The sequence below is a fragment of the Hippocampus comes genome, unplaced genomic scaffold, assembly GCF_001891065.2.
Source record: "Hippocampus comes isolate QL1 unplaced genomic scaffold, H_comes_QL1_v1.1 scaffold80, whole genome shotgun sequence".
NCBI lineage: Eukaryota > Metazoa > Chordata > Actinopteri > Syngnathiformes > Syngnathidae > Hippocampus > Hippocampus comes.
In genome coordinates, this window is record NW_017806164.1 from 918,371 (window position 1) to 939,268 (window position 20,898).

Below are 20,898 nucleotides of genomic sequence, written 5' to 3' on the forward strand. Positions count from 1 at the left end.
GTGTGTGTGTGTGTGTGTGTGTGTGTGTGTGTGTGTGTGTGTGTGTGTGTGTGTGTGTGTGTGTGTGCGCGCGCACTTTTGGCATGTCTGCAAATGAACACTTTGATCCGCATGGTCCATAGCTTAGAGTGGAGCATGGCTAAGAATATCAATTTTGCACTCATCATTGACTGCGCCACCACCACTGACGCACCAACCCCCCCCCCCCCAACCCATCCGGATGGCACACCTGACACAAAAGCCAATCAGCTTTCTGTGTGTGTAAGCATTCGCTAAGATTCTGAACACTTCAAAATGGAACCTCGCTCAAATGCGCTACTTCACTAAAGGGCATTGCCAGCCTGTGTGTGTTATGTTTTTTGTTTTGTTTGCTTTTTTTGTTTTTGTTTTTTTAATGAAACAGTTCTGTTTTTACTTGGAGTGGGGGGGGGCATGGCTGTATTTCGATACATACCTGAGAAACAGCAGTCAATAGTACTAATAACTTGCTTGTTGTGAGAGTTTTTCCTTGTCAGGCCAAAGGTTTGCATGGCGTAGTTCAGAGGTTTCCATTTAAAATAATGAAGTATCCCCATCGTGCACATTGAGACAGTAAAAGCAGTCTAAGGATGTAGAGTGTGTTCATGATTCAGTGTAAAAATAATTTAAATAAATACTGAAATCTACAATAAACTAATGAGCCCCATTTAGTACAAAGTGGCGGATCCAACTCAATAGTGTCAAAAACGTTAATTTCTTGACGCTAAAACACAGCTCAATGTTTGTATGTTGAGTTCTTCTCGAACATATACTGAGCAAAGCAGAGTATACGAGAACTGGAGTCAGAGAACTTTTAGTGTAGAATAATATGACTCACGTAAAAGTGAAATGTAGTCCTCCAAATAATTGCCCATGGGAAAAGAAAAATTCAAAATTCAACTACTCACTAGTGAATAACTTCTGATGTATTCATTATTTTTAATCAGAGCATGATCGCCAACTCCTTAAAAATATAAAATTATTCACACAATTATGCCTTCCTACTTAAAGCATTGAATTAAAATAATAATGAAAATGGTTGATTGTACAACGCGCACTTTGAGGTTATGAATAATAGCACTCAATTCTCAAGTATTGAAGCAATCAGGATTTGTGTGGCTCTCGTGTCTAATCATCAACCTGCACTCATACAAGAGTGAATTTGCTCCTGACTACCCTAACGCAACACTTTTTAAGTGGGTATAGAAACCACATAGCAGAAAAGGTCACGTTTCTTTAGAATCAGTTCAGGGTTTTTGCTTTTTTTCTACCGCCCATTGTGCTCCTTTAAATCTTGCATCTAATCACTCGCTTTACATCATTTTTAAGAAAAGTACTCGCAGCCATAAGTCAGTAATGGCAGGAGACTCCATGGCTCACGCTGCACTCTCATTATCTGCTGTGACTTCAGGTCTTCAGTATTAGCCAACAATAAGCACACTGCAAGGCCATCTGCTCTGCCAGCACCAGTTATTTTAGGACTGGGTGGGAGAGACGGCCATGGAGAGCAGGAAAAGGCGAAAGAACATAACATGCTATTTGTGGTGATAATAAAAAGACACAAGGCCAAGAAAGGAGAGAATATCGGACTTGAAAATTATTATATGGATGCAGACTTTGAATAGGAAAGTGGTCCTTGAGCGCCATCAGGGAAAAAAAAAAAGTGCCAGTCCTTGTTAAGTCCAAAGTCAAGATGTCAGTCATGAATTTCATCACTGGTTACCTGATTTGCAAATATTTATGTTGAGTCTACACTTTTGTACTATTCAAAAGAGATTTCATCAAAGGGATTCCCTTGATATCCATTGGGTTGGCACCCACGGGAATAGGTGAAGAACAGCATCGCTGCTTGAATGACAGTGTCACTCTAATTAAATACTGACTTCAGGTACAGCAGGTTTAGGACCAAGCAAATCAATAGTTGCACCTGAACCTACTACTGTATATGAAGTGTTCCATTTTAGAGGAACACACAATTACTCACGACTAGCTCAGGGCTTTGGACGATTTTGTTTTCAAGAAGTAGTGAAGAATTTTATGTTCTCAACTTTGTGTGAACAGTTTGGAGGAAGTCCTTCCCTGTTCTCAATGATTGGGTGAGTTTAGTGTAGAAAAACCGTGACCCTAACCCTACCTCAGGTCTAACATCAATGGGCTTTGACCTCTCAAATGTGAATTGGGTGAATAGAAAAAAAAACTGCCACAGATAAGATTTTGTATCAATGAGGAGTGGAAGATGTCATAACCATAAGAGCGGATCACATTTTTTCAGTATGACTTTTTGTATAGTATTTGTAAGCAATATTTTGTGCCCCCCCCCTCCAAAAAAAAAAAAAAAATCGCATACCTTTTGTCTGATCTCTTCCTCCATTTTGAATGGCGATCCAAGCTCTGCTACCTGTCTGACCCCATCACTGGCCAAGCCTCCATATTCCCAGAGCACATAGTTCTTCGAGTGGGATGCGCCAATAATGGCTGACCAGTGATTGGCACGACCTGTTAAGAAGGTCATCTCATTAGCTGAGCATACAGTACATCCAGAAGGCCTGTCCCTAGCTATTTTCCATGCATGTTGTGGCACAGTCCAAGAAATGCGATGAGTTAACTTTTACACCCTTTCAGCATATAATTCGTTGGGCCTTTCTTACTGCCCAATTATGTGACATCAAGATAAGCTTGTTGTGGTTGTTAGCAGCAGACCAGATTTCTTCTTTGCTCAGTGTGGTCTACTTTTGGCATCGTAAGTCATCATCCACCATGGATTGAGTCGACATGTATTATTTCACCGACAAATGTCTCTCACACGTTCTTACACGGTCTATTGGTTAATAATATCATTCAGTGTGCTACATGTTAATTTTTCTGCGCTGCATTTCTTCATGACATCATTGAATCATTAGACATAGCATCATCAGGTGGCCAGATTTTTTTTTTTTTTTTTTTAATAGACATCCGTGTCTTGTAAAAAGGCTGTTATGTATTACAATTAAGCATCTTGCAGTGTCTGTTAAGAATCAAGGCCACTCACCCACACAATGTCCTCTTTTTTTGGAAACGCAAATATGGACATCAAGTAAAGGCTGCGAGTTTCTGCCTCTCTTTTAATCAGGGTCACAATTGCACATTTGCCTGCCATTCACATATGATACTGCTGAATGTTGCATCTCTTCAAAAACGGTACCGATAAATGTAGCTTTTGTCATGCCATTACGATCCTCTTCTACCTCTTTGGTGCATTTAATGACAGTCGACATTCAGATCAAATCTTTTGTATTTACTGGTACTTCCATGCCTACGAGTTAATGCAAAATCCACACAGGAAGGCCGGAGCCGGAATCAAACCCTGCACCTTTGCGTTGTGAGGCGGATGTGCTAACCACTCGATCATCGTGCCGCCATTTTTGTTATTAGTTGATCAATATACATTTTTTGGGGGCGCGGGGGAGTTCTTTAATATTCATAAGGATACAATGTTTTGCCCAAGCCGTGCTGAAAAAAATTCTTCGATAAATGATGCTAGTTATAGTCATGGTGTCGAGTTGATGGGGGTGGGGGGTGAAAAACATTTTCTGGTTGCTACGGGGGCGTAAAAGCAAATAAGTGATAAGCACTGGGTTAATCGGAAGTCTTCATGTAGCCCCAGCTCCGAGCACTTTTAAGTGTTGCATCATGTCTGCATGTGGATTTGGAAGACTACCTCACATGGTGCTCAGTTTCACATTATTCAAATTTACACGCATCGACTCATTCAGAAGCATTTAGTAGTTGCAGCAGACAAATTTGGAGGATGGCCTGTAGATTGTTTTGTGACTGTTAATCCTTAGTCTGAGCGCTACTTCCAGAGTTGTTGATTTAAGAAAAGATTTCTACTCAGTCTTTAGAAAAGCTACAGACTATTTCTGGAGCACTGGAAACCACTTTTTTTGACAATATGCAGCGTTTTTCTGAATTTGTTTTATAACTTAATTTTTTCTTCAGATTAATTAATAATTCACTTGCACTTGACAATTAAATTATATCTTCAGATTAATTAATAATTCACTTGCACTTGACATCCGGTTCCTTAATTCCTTGTACATTGCAAATATGTGCCATCTGGTCCTAATTAGCATAAGTAAACACCCTCCCAGCCCATAAAAGCAGATAGCTGGGTAGCGTCAAGAAAACACACAAAAGGGAAATGGGAGAATTTTGAATGCCTGAATGAAAAACTAGACCACAGCCCCCCCACCAAAAAAATAGAATAATAATAGTAACCTGCCTTTTTTAAGTGGCTATACTGCTTCAGGGAAGTCAAGCAGTAACTTTGAGCTGTGCCAATAGGGTTCATGTCAATTTACTGCCTGTTGACAATTTCCCTGCAAAGAACTTGATAATAGATGTACCTAATAAAACCAATTGTAAGATCCATGTGAGAATGCGTTCCGTACCGACTAGTCTTTCTGTTTGGCTGTGATTTAGGGTTCCATTGGATCTGAGGGTTTATCGTACTCCACTCTCAACAGTATATTGATCCACTTGGTCGGAATTTTAACGAGAGGCAAGGTAATCCCTGAATAAATTCACATCCCGATCGGGAGGCACAAGGTTATGAACACACATACACACACGTCACACAGGCTGGCAAGCCTGCAGACTCATGATCAAGATGAAATGTATGATTAAATGTAAAGTGACATTATAAAGAGCAGATTCATTTTTGCTTACGTGGGTAGTCTTTGGGATGAATCTTCTCTGACCAGTTCCCATAGAAGGTGACTCTGTACTTGGCCGTTCCACAGGCACAGCACTCATGCAGGGGTTTATCTGTAGCATCTCCATATAGGGATTCTGCATTCAAAGGAGTAATTGGGGAAACCGTCAAGGAAGCAAGATTGACAGACACTCAGCAAGACCATTAGATTGGTCATTTAAGTCCTGTACGTGAGAAACCAGATGAAGAGAAAAGTTGGGTATGAGAAAAAGGAGCAATGTTGTTTTTGCAGTGTAGCTTCCAATGTCACACGTCTCTAGTGGGGTCAATCCCAATTACAGTCATTCACGCCAAGGCCCAACGGCTGAGTGGATCATCATCAAAAGCGAGAATGAAGCAGAGTGAAACGTGGAACCAACGTGAATTCCCGCAGGTAGACTGAAGCACTGAGGAGCTGGCAGGAAATCCTACCTTTCTCGCACATCTTCTTCGTGAGGGTGCCTTCATCCTGGAAATAGATGATCCTCTTCTGCACAATGCTTGCCCTGCACAAGCATCACAAGAAACAAGTGCACTGAGAAGATTGTCAGAAGCTTCACCAAGTACAGCTGTACGCCAAGTGTCGAAAATGAAATAGCATTCAGTGGGAAATAATGGGAATCATAAAATAGGTTTGAAGAATTGTGAGTGAATAGCCAGCGGAGGCAAATGCAGGATTCAAATAGATGATTCAGATGATTTTTTTTTTTTTTAGAATTAAAGATGTGCAAAGTAAAGCACAGTTCATGGTGTATAAAACTTTCCATCGATATATTTAAAAAAAAAAAAAAAAAAAACAATGATTTGAAAACCATAACCTACAAACATAATATATACGGTATGTGTAATGCAGGGTCGAAATAGGGGCCTACTGTCCGACCTTCCATATGTTAAGATTTCAATCATTTTCTGAAAGAATGGACTGACTTTTGCCACCATGAAATTTCAAATTAATGCACGGGATTTTTTTCAAAGTGACATTTTTCCAATGTTAATTCTGTTTTATTGTTGTTGTAATTCTCTTGTTGAAGTTGTCACTTTTCTGTTTCGCGTGCCATCATTGATACCTTGTCAAAGTGTCAACACACAAAAAAAGATTTTTAAAAAAATTCAAAGAACCAAAAAAAAAACGTGGGCCGATGTCCATAAACGTCATAAATCTTCGTAAAATGTTGTATTTTTAATAGCGCGCCATATTATACTGTTCTGTACTGTAGCCCCCCCCCCCCACCGCGAAAACCGTCATTTAAGTTCAGATGAAACTTTGCTGTTAACTGTCTTTAGAATCAGCGCGCCATATTATACTGTTCTGTACTGTAGCGCCCCCCCCCACCGCGAAAACCGTCATTTAACTTCAGATGAAACTTTGCTGTTAACTGTCTTTAGAATGACATTGAAGCAGATACAATCAAATGAATCACAATTATAATCTGCGGCAACGGATACCGTGGCGGGAAACAAAATCTGGAGTGGGAAGTAAGGGTGAAGGACATCACTTTATAAGTGACTGATAATCTTTTTCTGTTTTGTTGGGGAGGATATTCACCTTGAAATTAGAGAACGAGTTTGAAGTACTCCACTTTGTATAACTTTGAGGGTTTTTTTTGGATCCGCCACATGCCAGTAAATAAAATGTTTGCTCACATTTGCACTGAGATACAAGCACACTGCAGTACGTACACGGTGCAGCAGTAATGCTCTCTAAGATGGAAGTCGAGACCTTGTGCAAATTGAGCTGTCAGAGAGACTTGTTCTTCTAACTGGTAGGGTCTTGACATGTAAATCGGTCCCAAACAAACCTTTTCAGGGACCAAACAGATGAGGGCAGAGCACAAGGCCCCTGCCATCTAACATTCGAACACAAGCCCTTCAGGCAGTGATGGCTGCCCGGGTGTTTCCATGGGGACAAACCCCAAACAATGTGGTGTGTCAATGTGAATAGAGGGGCTGGATGGTCCAGCTGGACTGGTCGCATACCAATTAAAGCGAAGTATCAAACTAAGTTTAGCTCTACGCAGTTCACATTTGTGAACAGAATACTGCATATGCAGTGCAGGAAATGTGATGCACAAAGTGAAGTCTATTTTTGCCAGATACTGCAATCCTCTCCTGATTCCGAACTGAATTTGTTGTTTGAGTCAATCCCTAATAACACCATAATAATGTTGAGAAAATATTTCAGAGATATTCAATTGGAAAAGTGAAAACATGATGATCAATATATTTTTGGAGCTTTGGATTTCAGTTTGCTACCTCAGGAAGATGAGAAGAGCAGTATCGGTGGACCTTGCTTGTATTGACTTTGAAGCACTGCCACAAGTTATGTATTCCTCCATTAAGTCAAGAAGATATTGGATTTGCTTTCAATAAACTTCCTTCCCTGACAGACAAAGGGCTTGAAAACTGATATTGCGCATTAATTTTAATCAATCCTGAGTGGGCTCGCCACCTCTCACACATAAATGGTGGGCTCATTCGCATACACACAACATAAGTGTGTCACATTTAATGCAGTGCATGAAAAGCATGGAAAACATTCCTATTTACTGTCATTTGACAGAAGGGTAATTATTTTAGTAATAATGGTAAAAACGCCGTCTAATGAATGTTACCGTGCTCTCTGAATTGCTTTGTCCATCTGTGGGACTATGACATTGACATTCCCAAGTATTTGTTTTCAAATTTAACACTCACCATGACCTTTTGTATTTATAGCCAAAGACTAAAATGTACCTTGGGTTTTTTTTGGGACTGTATTGTTACAAAACCAAACAAGTTATATTTACTTGCCAGATGTTTTCTGCTGTTTAAACGGATAGGGCCAGATGGTAATTGCTGCAACTGTGTGTAATGACTAACCTCGAAAGACACATTGAGTGACACCACGACTATGGTGCTGCTACTATAACAACGGACAATATCTTCGCCAATGATGGGTCAGCAGTAAATGAAAATTTGACCAATGATGGTACTGTTAGCCAGCACAAAGTGATAAAAGTCAAATTGCATTGCCACATTCCAAAAACATGTATGGTAGGTTGAGTGAACGCTCTAAATTGTCTCTGTGTGCCCTGCGATTGGCTGGCAACCGGTTCAGGGTGTCCCCTGCCTACTGCCCAAAGTCAGCTGGGATAGGCTCCAGCACGCCTGCGAACCTTGTGAGGATTAAGCGGTTCAGATAAAGAATCGCTGGATCTCATTCGATTTTGCGTGGGTACCTAATATTGTGGCCAATTTGTATGTGGCAACTGTTTTCTATGCAAAAGAGCTCCATAATGCATCTAAAAAGATTCAAGGAAAGTGATGCCAGCGGCACTCCTCTAATTGCTCACACTTTAATTCAATCTCACCCCAATTTCATATATCTCATTGAGAGTCGCACACACTGCTGCACCCTACCCACTTTACTGGGCTGGCCAGACAATCAAATGGAGTAATGCTTACTTAACATCCAATTTAAATTCTATCTCACTTTGCTAGGTCCACACCACAACCGATTCCAATCACCCCTAAAGTGCATTGATTTAAAAGAGTGCATATGTGTGTGTAGTCTGAGAGAGAGACAGAGAGAGTTAAAATGATCATTTTCTTTCAAAAACGCTTTCCTTTTACAAGCTGAAGAGATGTGAAGCAGAATAATTCAATTCTCATTTTGCTTTGCCTCGGCTTCAACCAGAGATTAACTGAATTCGTTTATTTCTTTTTGCTCCTCCTGTAGATTCAATGAAGAAAAAAAACAACTTTCAGACAATCCTGTGTGAACAGTGCACGCAAAGCAGGTTTTAACGGGGGGCCCGTTGTCCTATCAGTATTGGAAAGAGGTAGTTTGACAGCTGCATGTGGTAGGATGTTCACTGATATACTGTCTCACTAATACCGCCCATCAGAGTGCAACACACGACCCCGCATATCTCACACCAGACGGCGATGAGGAATAAATTGCCTTCCACCTACAAATGGAGAGAAAATTGATGGCGGGAACTTCACAAGTGACTGCTGTACTCGCATATGACTTATTATGGCTTTAAGGACCAAGATGAATAAAGCCCGCAGGTTCAGCTGTGGCAAAGTAGTTTCACTTTAGGCATTTACAGGTCAGGCTCGGTTTTATGATGAGGTGGTTTCCTGGTGACATGCGTAGAAGGCAATTATTTGCAGTCTAAGTACATAGACACATAAAAGGGAAGCAGTGGTTTTGTTACTGACATTTAACAGAATGTCATTTTATGCATCTATGTACTAATTTAGGGTGTTTTCGAAATATGAGCCTTCATTTTCTTGCTTTGACTTGCAAGCACGTATTTGAGATACGGGTACTGCGTGGTGTCAGCTAACTTCACCCAAATCACATCAAGTGAAGCAGTAGATTGTGAGCAATTTTCAAAATATATATAGTTGAAGTTGTTTAATGCCACTGCTAGTTGCAGTTGACAAACTGAACAGATAAAGCATATTAAACATTGTATGTTTGAAACAATCACTTCAGATTCAACTAACAAGTCCATTTAGCTTATTCCTAGCAAAGAATTAGCAAGAAGCTAATCAAACTAATCCAGTCATCCTTGCTGTGCGGTCTTCAAAACCCAACTGCAAATGATAAATTGCATCACCAGATATGACATTGACGCATGGTACTATAACGGGATGCTAAAACGGTTTAAAATGTTATAGCTCCCGATTGCCGACAAGAATAAGCATCGTAGTCCAACTCTGTCATCATGAACCAACCTTAAGCCCGACCAAACCACCAGGCTAAATCTTTCCATCTCAAAGAGGGCAACTGCCCACCAATTATGCTGCAGTAAACCACTCGGGAGGGGAGACATGTGAGTCACGGGTGCTTTTAACGGACATGCTTCTAATTTCAAAGACATATGTTGTTTTTATCATGACATCTTTAGACTGACAGATGTGCAGCTCCAGCCAGAAACAATACTGAAGAGAAAAACAAGTATTGGACGGTTCTTATTTTTTTGTATTGTTGTTGTTGTATTGCATAATGAGAACGTTGTTGTTCTTGTTTTGTTTTGTTTTTTTTTGATGGACTTTCTTCACTTTTTTCCCCAAATAACCTTTCATAACAATGCGACAAAAACTTGTGCTAAACCATTCTTTATCAGGAATACTTTTTGTTGGTTTTGCATTCCAAAATCTTTCAACCTTGGCTGAGGTGTTAGTATCCTCCTGTGATTATTTGTTGACTGCATCTGCCTCTTCATTCAATACATTTTGCGGGAAGTGTCAACATCTCTTCTCGATGAATACCTCTCACATCAAAAAAAAAAAAAAAAGAAGAAAAAAAAGCTTGTCCTTGATAGCACGCTACGTGTGTTGCACCACTTCGATCAATACAACTTTATTAAAACTTTTGTTGTGTTGCAGCCCAGAGGCAGACAACAACCTTCATTTTGACATCTACAGGTGAGGGAAGAATAAATAACCACTGCCAGCCTGTAATCATCATTTCCAGAGCTATCTCTTGTTTGAAGTGTAAGCTTTTCACTCTCTCCCTCTTTCTTTCCCCAATGTCAGGGGTCTGCTATTTTGTCTTCATTTTTAGTACATCCATGCACTCTTGCAATCCAATTGGAGAGAACTAGGACAAGGCCTATGAAGATGAAATCAAAAATCCCCCCCCCCAAAAATTAAATGTTAATGATCAGTTATGCAATGTGTTGAATTAGCCATTGGTAATGTAATGGTTAACATAGTTGACTTTCGTGCATCAAGTGCAGGAACAGTTTCTACTCAATGGATTGTTCTCAACTCTCAACTTCCCTGTGCTTGCCTGGCGACATATTCAGGATGTTGTTTGCCTTTTGCCCTCATAGAAAATGAAGGAAAGGATGGATGGGCTGATGGACGGACAGACGGATGGATGGATGGATGGATGGATGGATGGATGGATGGATGGATGGATGGATGGATGGATGGATGGATGGATGGATGGATGGGGATGTAATGCGAGGTTAATTTATTAAGAAAGAGAACCTCCTGTCACGCTGAGATAAGCGAAGCCTTTTATCATCCCTGCCACTACTGAAGAAATAAACAGCAGGGTTGAAAACAACGCATTGAAAAGGTAAAAATAACGATTATGCAATTCATTGATCAGGGAAAAGATGTTTTTCAGCTCTGAGGTACATTTTCACAAATCTCCCCTCAATATTTCCCCATGGTCGTGGATTAATTAAAAGATATCTGTCGTGATCTATCTTCAGCTGAACAAGAAAAACATTGTTTCTGAGTGGGCCCGGAAGGCAAACAACAGAGGCATTTATCCGTGTCAATCAACTGTTAAAACCAACACAGGCTAATGAATAGCTTGAGAAGCCAAGTGGGAAAGAAAATGACACTCTGCTTTTCACTCTGCTCAAATTGTGAGGGATTCGGCATTGGAATCTCCGTTCAGACCTTCATGTTTTTAAAATTTGCATGTTCATTCCGCGCTTGGTAAATGTCCTCCAGGTACTGCGCACTCGATTAATTAATTGGCCATAGGTTTGAATGTAAGTGTTCATGATCGTTTGTCTACAGGTAAGTATGCCCTGAAATTCGCCGGTGACCATTTCAGGGTGTACCCTTTCTTCTGTACTGTCTGTGTGTTATTTGGCAACGGACAAATGGCTGTAGGAAAACTGCAGTTTGTTTACGTTCAAACTCCAGCTTGCAGCCATCGCAAGTCAAATCAAGGACACCCTCATACCGGTCAGCTGAGATATCATTCATCTTCCTCTTATGAACAAATAAGTTCACAGAATAAGTCGACAACAACAACCAAAAGGAATTGAACTAAATGTATACCAAAGGCCAATATGAAGAGTGTTCTGTTTGTATGCTTGAATGAGAAAACAATATGTTATTTCTTTATTATTTACTTTTATTATTACTTTTTTTACCGCTGCGATTGTTTATGAAAGTGCTCCATAAATCCAGGTGAGTTGAGATTTGACATACATACTTGAGTAATACACAGCCAGAGCCGCTAGGTGGCGCAGTCCAGAACACCTGGATGCTGGTGCGTCGTCGAGGTGTCCCCTCTGTCACTGCGGGTGGGCAGTTGATCATAAATTGTGTTTCTTCTTCATCGATTATCTGTCGAAATCACACAAATAGAAATTTGATGAAAATAACACTCAGACTTGGCCATGATAATATGAAACAGAAGTTAATAAATAGAGCTGCTACTGTGTTGTTAACATTCAGGCGACCTGTCGACACAATATTTCTTGAATCATTTTGAGATATCAGCTTTATTCCTTCGGGCGGTGTAACTTGCGCAAAAGATGTGTCCACATAACCAATCTTGCTGTGAGTTCAATTGCCCATCAGTCTTGTAAAAGTGTATTCATGTCACAAATGTCATTCTTTAATTTTAATCATTAAAACCAGTGTGGTCAATGGGTGAAATAATTGTAGTCATTTTATTTTTATGCTCTTCAAAAGTCAAACGTCAGGGAAAGCTGCCATGTATGTGCCAATGATTGGGTGTGTGGAATACATTAAATGTGATGCATCACATTTGTACTGACATGCCGTTCTACTTGGCTGTACTCAATGGAAATTAACTCCTGAGCCAAAATGGATTTTACTGGTGAAATAAAGTAAATTGAATTTCAAAGATCAATAACAAGGTCCATCAGAAAATGAATTCCCACCTTCTCGATCCTCACTATTGACTCCGCGTCATTTAAAAAGGCGCAGTCTGACGCATGCACATGAACTGTGCCCAATATTCACGATTCATAACACATACTATATCAATAAAGAATATTGACAAAGCGTGAAAGTCAATGTCGACTACAGGCAAAAAAGAGATGTTTCATTTAGAAGAGAGAATACCAGGGCTCTGAAAGCAAAAACTTCCTGCCGCCATAAAGGGGGATTTTTTTTTTTTTTTTGTCAGTTCATATTATGAATGATTCTCCCTGGAAAATAGATGGTGATAGGTTTAGTGTAGGTGTGTGTGTTCTTGTGTGTGAGGCATGCATCTGAGTGGTTGTGCGTGTGTGCGTGTGTGCGTGTGTGTGTGTGTGTGTGTGTGTGTGTGTGTGTGTGTGTGTGTGTGTGTGTGTGTGTGTGTGTGTGTGTGTTGCGCGTCCGCGTATGAGCATAGGCATGTATGCACGTAGCGGACTTATATCAGTGGGAAGATGTACTCGTCAAACCACAAGATGGCGAAAAGTGTATTTGACTTCATTTATGTGGACGGATAAATGTGAGTCTTTGTCCCTGTATGGTACATAGTAGGCTTGCAAGGACATATTGCACTCTTGGGCAACTTCATTCAAAAATATAATTCCATCAAATTAATGTAGCAATAGATTTCTTGATATGTTGTTTGTCTTCCACACTTTCAATTCCATCATTTCAAACTTGGCTTTGTGCTTGAGATTCTCTTCCAGACGTTCCATGGTAAAATAAATCACAACTGGCTGGTTTCCCCACTTGATGCCATACATTTGTAATTGTGTGTGACGATGATGAGGATCATGATGATGATGATGATGGTGGTGGTGCTAATGTGAGCATGATGAAAATCTCCAGCTGGGGAAATCTTTAAAACAATATTGGGTTGCAACAGTTTGTGGTGGGGTGATGACATCCTTGAAGAACATTGGAATGTGTACAGCAATCAGAGAAAGTGAAGACATTTTCAAAATGTCTGATTTGTGTTCAACCCATGCTGCGCTTAAAGCCTCATGAGGGTATGCTGACTTGTCTTGAACCCCAACCCCCCCCCGTTGCTCCCCACCAAGCGAGCCACCCTATGCCCCCGGCCTGACACCCTAACCCCCCACCACCTTATTTCACGAGAAGTATTATTCCGTGAGATAGCGACCACCGGGTTTGACACTCTAATTTGCACACACGGTGGCAGTTGAGCGCTTGATAAAAAGTGCTTCTCATGAAGTCAGTAGCCGGGGCACTCTGAGCTTTCCAATGAGCTGTGCGTCAAATAACATCTTGTGTTGAAGCGTTTTGGTTTTTTTCCTCCTAGCCTGGATGCTTGCCCGCCCATGTAAGAAGAGGAGAATGGAGGAATTAAATGTGTGTGTAGTTGGGGAAGATGTGTGCGGGGTTCATAAACGGCACAAAACACAAAAGATTAAGTGACATGGTGACAATGGAGGAATAGAATGTACTGTATATTTTTGACAGCAGTTTATTTTTACCTCTTGTTCACATGACGTCAGGGATAAGACTGCAGTCAAGATGCTGACCTGCAGCGGTGGGTTGCCAAATATACAAATGTATATAGTCTTTACATTTAATTCACACTAAAACTCAGCACTCGCTTGTTGTGAAGTGAGTTGACTTCACTGCTGATACATTTCTCATATCTTGAACTTCATGCTCGCAAGTCAAACGAAAAAAAAAAAAAGAAAGCTTCTTCCAACCCCATTTTGAACCAAGATTTTTCTTTTATTTCGAATGAAATAATGACTTTGATTGAAATGATAAGCACAGTAAGCAACCACCATGGGCAAGGATGCGGTTTAGTTGATGTATACATTTTAAACTGAATACATTTGTCATTTCTCTCAACTAAGTCTATTGCCCATGTCAGTGTGACATCTGAAATACACCTCACCTGGCTGACGACTACTCATCACAACTTTTATAGTACTCTATTTTCGTGACCTATGCGGCATGTGGTGTATCTCTAAACCCGATGTTGGTAATTTCCCTGTGAGAGGGAAGGCTGCGCCGCTGTAGGAGTGGTCACAGCCGACTTTAATCATAGCTAATTAAAGAGGCACTAGTCACCTACTACTGTCTTGACATGGCTGAAGCATATCTGCAACGTGAAGTGGGCACTGGGAGACCCCAATAGTTGTGCCGCCCAGTGCGATGATTAAAACAAAAATAACAAGATTGAAAACAATGATTCGAAGTGTTTGATCCCTGTCATTCATATATTTATGTTTAAAATGTGTCACATCAGACCAGCTGTTTACCCTGCCCCAGCCACTTAGATGTGGACTGATCAGGTGTAAGATTTTGATCAACTTTCTGCCACCAAATTGTCACGAGACACATCCCCAAGAAACTGCTTCTGCTGCTCCGGCCCACCCAGCTTGGCACAGACCCGTCTGACAAATTGGCATATACAGTACGTGCCACAAGCCTCGTGGTGATATGAAAATTCGGATCTGCCGGCATTTGCGCCAAGACGCAGATGCACTGTCTACAAAAATAGATCCCAATGTTTTTTGTTCCCTTTGGGCCAACGTATGTTCCTTTGTGCCCATCAATGTGGAAACGTTCTACAGTGTGACGTTTTAGCATCCTCTCACATCAAGCAACTCCAGGCTGGGATGGAAGAGAATAAAAAGAATCCCTGTGACGAGATGTGAGCCATCTGCGGGGCAAAAATAGAATATTCTGCTTTTTATGTCCTCAAAATTTAGTGGCTAAGTTCACAGCGAGTGCCACCGCAGAGCAGTGTAACTCTGGGATATGTGGTCACACTGTGCAGAGCAGATTGGGCTGCAGATTCAATAAATAGAAAAAAAGAATTCAGGATATGTTGCTAAATCTGTCCTGCCGAACAAAACAATGATTTCCTGCCAGCGCACAAACATGTGGTTGTCTTTAATTGTATTTTTAACTGAGATTACAAAGAAATTGCATGATAGGCTGATTTGATTTAGCTTAAAACAGTTCCATGTGTTCTATATGTTCATATCCTTGAACACACTTTAGATTCCACAGTCACTGGCTACTTCATTAGGTACACATGTACAATCTAATGAGTTTCAATAAAAACTGACTGGACAAAGATTGGATTTTGGTCGACACCGTGGAAAAGTTATATTAAGTCACGTTCAATAATATGGATGCAGTGATGCATTGCATCCTGTGGACGCAGAGTAATATTTTGGTTCGCTCATTTTCTGACCAATAGAGATAAGCAAAATATTAGAAACAACCCAAAGGTTGATGAAGTACATTTCAGCAGCACTCTAAACTACAATAAGAAACATTGTTACATCAATCACCACTTGGTGTGTAATTTTTCACATAGCTCTTGCATTTCATTCAAGTGTACATGTGTACTTCACCAAGCACATAGTGTTAGTGATGTATATCATTTTAAATGTCCGTGAAATTTATTGAAATAAATAATGAAGACAGAGAAACGATAAAAGTGATTCGCGCATATTCTGTGACGATCATTTCTCAGACCATCAACGAGTATTCTCCTGCGAGAGGGAAGTGGGAAGTACTGTCTTGACATGGCTGAAACATATCTGCACCGTGAAGTGGGCACTGGGAGACCTCAATAGTTGTGCCGCCCAGTGGGATGATTATCACCGAGTATTCTCCTATCTGCTGCCTGCACTGCATTCGAAACGCAAAGACTTAGATGGAACCTTTGCCATGGCCAGGTGCGTGTCGCAGCACGCCGCTGCCTCTGCAGCTCAACACTTCTCTTCCTTCCCTCTTCTTCTTCGGGATGACTGTTCCTTAGTAAAATGCTAATTGCCATCTAAACTCCACCATTTGCTTTTGAGTGTACAGTCAACCACACACGAAACGGACTCTATATGTTCCTTGTGTTCACAGAACCGTTTGGTAAATAAGAGCAGCATGTAGGAAAAGGTGCCATTGACATTCAGCTTGTTAGACGAGCTGGAAATGCTGACGTGTATATATTGCAATTGTTCTCTTGTTTTGGGACAGCGGAATTGAATTTTTCAAACCTGCTTGTTCAATTTTTACATCATTGTGTCCCTTGTGCACATTAATAAAGCAGTTTCTCATTCTCCATGCACATGCATGCAAATGGTTCTTTCAAATTCTCTGCTGTGTCTGACATTATCAATTGCTTATGTCACGTTGATCAGACATTATTCTAATGGGTGGCGGTTGAATTGTCTCACAGGCCACATTGTGGCATGAGATGATCAAGTGTTTACATGCAAAATGGCTGAAGTTATCATATTATGCCGAGCATATTTCAATACATTTCCATTAGACTTTTTTTTCCGAGGCGAAGCTTGACTTTTTCTAACAAAGGCAAATGAGTGAAGCATTAGCTCCAGCAATAATCAACCATTTTTCTAAAAAAGCTCATGCAAGTGAAGAGCATTGTTGTGATGTGGATGAGAATTTGTGGCTCAAGGGAAGATGGCAGTCTGCACTGTAATGCCTACAGCTGCGTGTACAAATGTCCCTAAAAATACTGTCCCATGTTCACATTTCTCCTTTTTTATTTAATCTTTTTTTTTTTTTTGGTCTTTGCGTTATATTGTGCTGTCATTTCCTGTCTGTATCACAGTGCAAAGAATCAAGGTAAAATATGAATCTTGTCCACAAACAAAAAGACATAGCCTCCGATTTACAGTACTGAATTGGTCATCAAAACTTAAGTGGCAGTTTACATCAGAACATCCCTCCGGAGTACCACGTTATATTGACAACATGACTCAGCACTTTGACTGCCTTCTTGTTAAGTATTACTTCACTACAGTGGAGTTGAGTTGATAGCAACGACCTATCCAGGGAGACAAAGATTTACTTATGAAAGAGGTACTAAAGATTTTAGAGAAAGAAAATGGCTTTTGCATGGAAGCCGTGACGTGACGTCTTAGCATTTTGTACAAATTGTTTAGACAAATGCGCTTGCCATTTTGCAAATTCCATTTCTGATTTGAGAAATGTTCTCTGCAGAGCAACTGACAAACTTCTATTTTATCTTACCTGGAAATTTCCAAGGTAGTCTTCCTCCTTGTCTCCAGCTGCACCCTCCTTCAAGGCGATGAGGGTGAAGCCTCTGAAGTAGGAGGGGTTGGTCGCAAACAGAGTCACTGGATGGAGGTGAATAGAAACAGAACGAGGAAATGGAGATAAACTTTGATTCAGATGCAAGAACCGTCCGAACATAATCCACCTGCACCATGTTGACATTCGAAACTTTTCTTGAGGGTAGAGCATGCAAATATTTTGCAGATATCCAGAAGGGCAAGATGAAATAATTTTTATGAAATTGAAAACCAAAATTAAACACTGGATAAATGCGGTATATTGCAGTTTATAATGTGAAATGTGTCTTGACTGTATGATAGCAAACTGCGACACAACAATGGAACAAATGAAGCAGCATGGCTCAGCCCCTTTACACCGCAACCTTTACTTGAACATTGAGTAACACCCTAAAGCCGTGGTGCTCAAGTCGGGTCCCCAAGAGACTCTATCAGAGTGTTTTATATGTCTCACTCCTCCAACATACCTGATTCAAAAGATCGGGATTGTTATCAGGCTTCTGAAAAGCTTGGCGATGAGCCGATCATTTGAATCAGGTGTTTTCGCAGAGGGCGACATATAAAACAGGCTGGATAGAGGCTCTCGAGGACCGGACTTTCCCACCACTGCCCTAAAGCTTTGCTGAGCTTTAGTCAATATATTTAAACATTCTAGCATAGATTTGAAAACTGCATATGGGGAAAAAAAAAAGGAAGAGGAGGGTGAGAACCGTCATGAATGAGAAAGTTGACAATATAGAGCAGAGAGTCACAAGTTCAAAAGCTGCCGTGGACTGCCCAAGATGCACTTTAAAAAAAATGGCACGGTCCAAAGAAAAGCATTAATATTTTAATTGTCGTCAGATGTAAAATAATGATCATCATCATCATCAACATCATCGAGAAGGGTCAATTTGCTTTCAAGCACTCCAGAAGTGCCCTTGAGTAAGGCACTGAAACAAATGTGCTTTGGCCTTTGTCACAATTTAGGGCCACCCCCTTGCAGACAAAACGAAAGGAGGAAAAAAAAACACGAATAAAGATATTACAAAATTGTGTGATCGAAATAGATTGTGTTGACTAATTGAAACGAGCTTGATTTTATTTATTTGATTATACTTTCACAATCGAAACCGTATGTGTTTTGTTCTTTACATTTTTATTGAAAGTATTTTTTTAAGTTATTTTGTTCTTTTTAAATGCCATTTCATTGCCTATTAGTATGTAAAAACATGCTGTTTGATTTAATCTCGAATTTTACTTGAAATGAAGACACGTAAAACAATAATATAAGGTTGTAGAAGGCTGAAGTAACGGAACGGAACGTTATTAAAGGTGAGCAGGCACACTAACCTCTGTAGGTGCTCCCTGGCTGGTAGCTCTCGGGGTCTCCTTCCACGCGTAGCCTGAACTCGCTGTTGCCGTCCCTGCGAGCGCTCTGAGCCCGCAGGATGCGGCTGCAGTAGCCGTCCGACTTAGCGCCCGTGTCAGTGGGCTCCTCGGTGGACCCGAACGTGTCGCACGCCGCCGTGGAGATCAGGCACAGCAGGAGCATGACGCGTGGGTGCAGCCCGCGCTTTGCCATCCTAAAATCTTGGAGAACTTGCGGGGCAGAGAGGAGGGCAAAACAAACTTCCAACAAAGACCCGTTTGACTCCAAAATGTGAACAAAGTGCTGTCTGCTAAGAGGCTGGATCCATGCTTGGGTGTGCAGCGGGAGAAGGCAATGACCGAATGGGGTGCGACGATGTGCACTGTCCGAGGGAGACGCACACACACTGGAGGCGTCTGGCGAGAGTAGAAAAACGATAGCGGGAGTCCGTGGAAATAGCCAAGCGCGGAATAAGTGTTGCGCGGTTGCCTCCACGACCGCAGCTCTTTGACCAACCAACCGGCAAAGACAAACATTCCCACAGAGGAGGCAATGCGTTTGACACGTTGAACTCAGTGTGCGTGCGTGCGTGCGCGCGCGTGCGCGAGTGTGTGCGCGTGTCAAATTGCCACAGCCACACACACACACACACACACACACACACACACACACACACGTGTGTCGCACGCATACAAACTAGTCATGAACCTTTCTCAAACAGAGTTGTCAGCTTGATTCATTTGAATCTCTATAATCCTTAAAATATTAAAATAATTTACATATAGCGATCGAAAATCAGCACTTAGCTGTACAGTATGTCTCCATATTGCTCAGCCGACAACAATAAATGTGCATATGCCCGTTTGGCTCTCCGGCACAGGTGTCAAACTCAAGGCCCGGGGGCCAGATCTGGCCCGGCAGGTCATTTTATGTGGTCCGTGAAAGCAAATCATGTGTGTAAACTTGCTAAAATCTGTATCGAAATGTCAGATTGTCATGTGTAATAAATAACGTTGCGATTTTGCAATAATTTTGTTACCCAGTACACAGTCACTTGAACAATAATTGAACAAACTATTATTATTGACTGATTTCAAAACTAAATCTATTAATTTCTTGTGTACAAGTAATAATGTTGTGCTATCACTGTCATAACGGCCCCCGAGGGAAGACGTAACTCCAAATTGGCCCGCGACTAAAATGAGTTTGACACCCCTCCTCTCTACAGACAACAGTAAACCACTGAGCCACAGCTGAACAATTCTATATGGCTCTGCAGACAACATTAAAACCTAGTCTGCCAGCCTCGAAGGATTAGTGGAAGCTAGCAACCAGTGTTAGCAAACACACCTTCAAAATTGCAGAGGTACAATGAGACTTATGATGTGGAGCCCTTTTCAAGTTTACTCAGAGATTGCCTTCGCACAATTCATCATCCGTCAATAATGGTAACTTTCAGTAAGTCCAGCAGACAGCACCCGCCAGATATTACACAGAAGATGGAAGTACTATTGGATTCACGATGAATGAAAATTGATTAGGAATGGATTTCAAAACTTAAGTGCTTATTCAACGACCAAAACTCAACTACTCAAAAGCCACGTGCCTATTCAGCCCTGCACGTTGAACACGTTATTCTTGAACACGCTATTCTTTTTGTTCAAAATAATCTCGGAAATATCATGTGAAAATCAAGACTAGAATATTTATCACACTACATTCGCACCTTTGCCCGTGTTGCATTTTTGCACACATTCAAGCCGTGACTAAGCATCTCCCTTATTTCTTTATCGTATTTATTTTATCTTTTTTTTGGTCGTTCTATTTTTATTTCCACAAGTCTTGGGACTTACTGGGCTACTATGGGACCTCACCATTGTATTTTGTGCCAATTTGTGAATACTCAACTTTAAATATAACTTCAAAGCACAACCAGCTAATAAAGTAGTAAAAAACTAAAATAAGAATAAACACAATAAATAAACAAACACCAGCTGTTCCTACTGTGCAGGTGTTGGCCTCTT

At 40.9% G+C, this 20,898-nt stretch overlaps 1 protein-coding gene across 3 annotated transcripts in view; it reads right to left on the minus strand.

Annotated features, from left to right (window-relative positions):
* Positions 1-19,448, minus strand: part of spon1a (spondin 1a) — a 48,110-nt gene extending 28,662 nt beyond the window's left edge. For 2 of the 3 annotated variants that reach the window (XM_019895938.1, XM_019895937.1), the window contains exons 1-6: positions 18,856-19,448; positions 17,462-17,568; positions 11,712-11,845; positions 5,183-5,256; positions 4,726-4,848; positions 2,366-2,514 (exon numbers count right to left, since the gene is read on the minus strand). In XM_019895938.1, the coding sequence (XP_019751497.1) occupies positions 2,366-2,514; positions 4,726-4,848; positions 5,183-5,256; positions 11,712-11,845; positions 17,462-17,568; positions 18,856-19,087 (819 nt within the window). In that variant the 5' untranslated portion in view covers positions 19,088-19,448. Of the gene's footprint in view, positions 1-2,365; positions 2,515-4,725; positions 4,849-5,182; positions 5,257-11,711; positions 11,846-17,461; positions 17,569-17,651; positions 17,824-18,855 lie in introns of those variants that run through there. The other variant, XM_019895939.1, reaches the window with a different exon arrangement.
* Positions 19,449-20,898: the final 1,450 nt, after the last annotated feature.